General features: G+C 45.7%; 1 protein-coding gene across 1 annotated transcript in view; it reads right to left on the bottom strand.

The window, feature by feature from the left end:
- Positions 1-359: 359 nt before the first annotated feature.
- The window catches only part of ADIG (adipogenin), a 3715-nt gene continuing 2820 nt past the window's right edge, over positions 360-1254 (bottom strand). The window contains exon 3 of the mRNA XM_009866932.1: positions 360-617. Coding sequence (XP_009865234.1) covers positions 360-617 — 258 coding nt within the window. The remainder of the gene's footprint in view (positions 618-1254) is intronic.

Raw genomic sequence — 1254 nt, 5'->3', positions numbered from 1 at the left:
TGCACTGCATTTAAGAACCACTGCCAAGAGCTATTGCCTTGATCTTATTTGTGCGTAATCAAAGATCAGCAGCAGTGAACAGAGAGTACCACTGGTGCTGGTGTTGTGTTTGGTCCTTACAAAAAAGGAACCCATCCCTCTGTAAGGTGAGCAAAGCACACACCCAAGCACTGCACAAGTGGCTGGCTGCTGTCATCCACATGAGCAACAACGTTCGCTCTGAAAGCAGCTGTTGTGACCCAAGTGTGTGTTGGCTTAGTCTTGAGCAAGCTTCTTTTTCAAGACTTAACCTCCCTCTGCCATGCTGCAATAGCTCTCACCGATGCCAAGTGGGACAGATGGTTGTGGGGCTACTCGCTTTATTTCCCCCCTGAGGTGGCTTTTGGAGCATCATCAATCTGTTCCTGCTTCCTCCCCCAGAATGAAGCCCACAGCCCTCTGCCCTCCAGCCTCAGGGAGCCCAGGATTTTCACAACTTTTTCACCCAGCAAAACGAAGAGCTGAGCCACGTAGATAATCAGAGAGGATGGCAGCAGTTGAATCAGCAGGACATTAGAGATCTGGAGCAAGTGGCAGGCAAAGTTCCAGGTGAGAGAAGAAAGCATGGTGCACAACAGCTGGTGAAGAAAAGGAAGAACAGAACTGTCATGGCAATGCTGTTTTCAGAAGAGGTTCAATTTTCAGTAGGATATAAATGACTTGAGACCACAAATGCTTGATGCCTGCCCTCATACACCCAGCACAACTAGCAAGCCTTTCATTACAAGTATTAAGTCCTATAAGAGACGAGTTTAAACCCCAGTTCCTCAAACTGTTCCGTTTAAATCAATACTTGTATATGTGAAGAGCTTTAGGAGAACCAAATGGTACCCCAGACAAGTCCAAGCTCATTCTTAGCATTTTTTTCTCTGGCATTTGAACAACAGCAGCGAAAAAAAAAAAGTTACCCACACTGACTTGGTACTCTCTTGTGTTAACAATGTCAAAAATACTTCGACTTGACATGTTACTGATTCCATGCTAAAGCTCAGTGTTGGGGTGTGTTAGTCAAACAACTGCAGCAATTTAAGATGATACCAGTCCTCAGCTATTCCAGCCTAACAAATGTTACTGCTCCAGCAAAACTGGTGGAAGTAAATGCGAGTACCTCAGCTGCTGCAATTCAAAAATCCCAGCAATGTAAATGAGAAGACAGGACTGGTAATAGTGACAGCAGAGGCACAGAGCAGCTTTCCCTTCTGAGCCCCTTCTGCA

This window comes from Apaloderma vittatum, unplaced genomic scaffold (genome assembly GCF_000703405.1).
Source record: "Apaloderma vittatum isolate BGI_N311 unplaced genomic scaffold, ASM70340v1 scaffold43453, whole genome shotgun sequence".
Taxonomy (NCBI): domain Eukaryota; kingdom Metazoa; phylum Chordata; class Aves; order Trogoniformes; family Trogonidae; genus Apaloderma; species Apaloderma vittatum.
The sequence above is the reverse complement of the archived record's forward strand: the minus strand, read 5'-3'. Positions and strand labels throughout refer to the sequence as shown.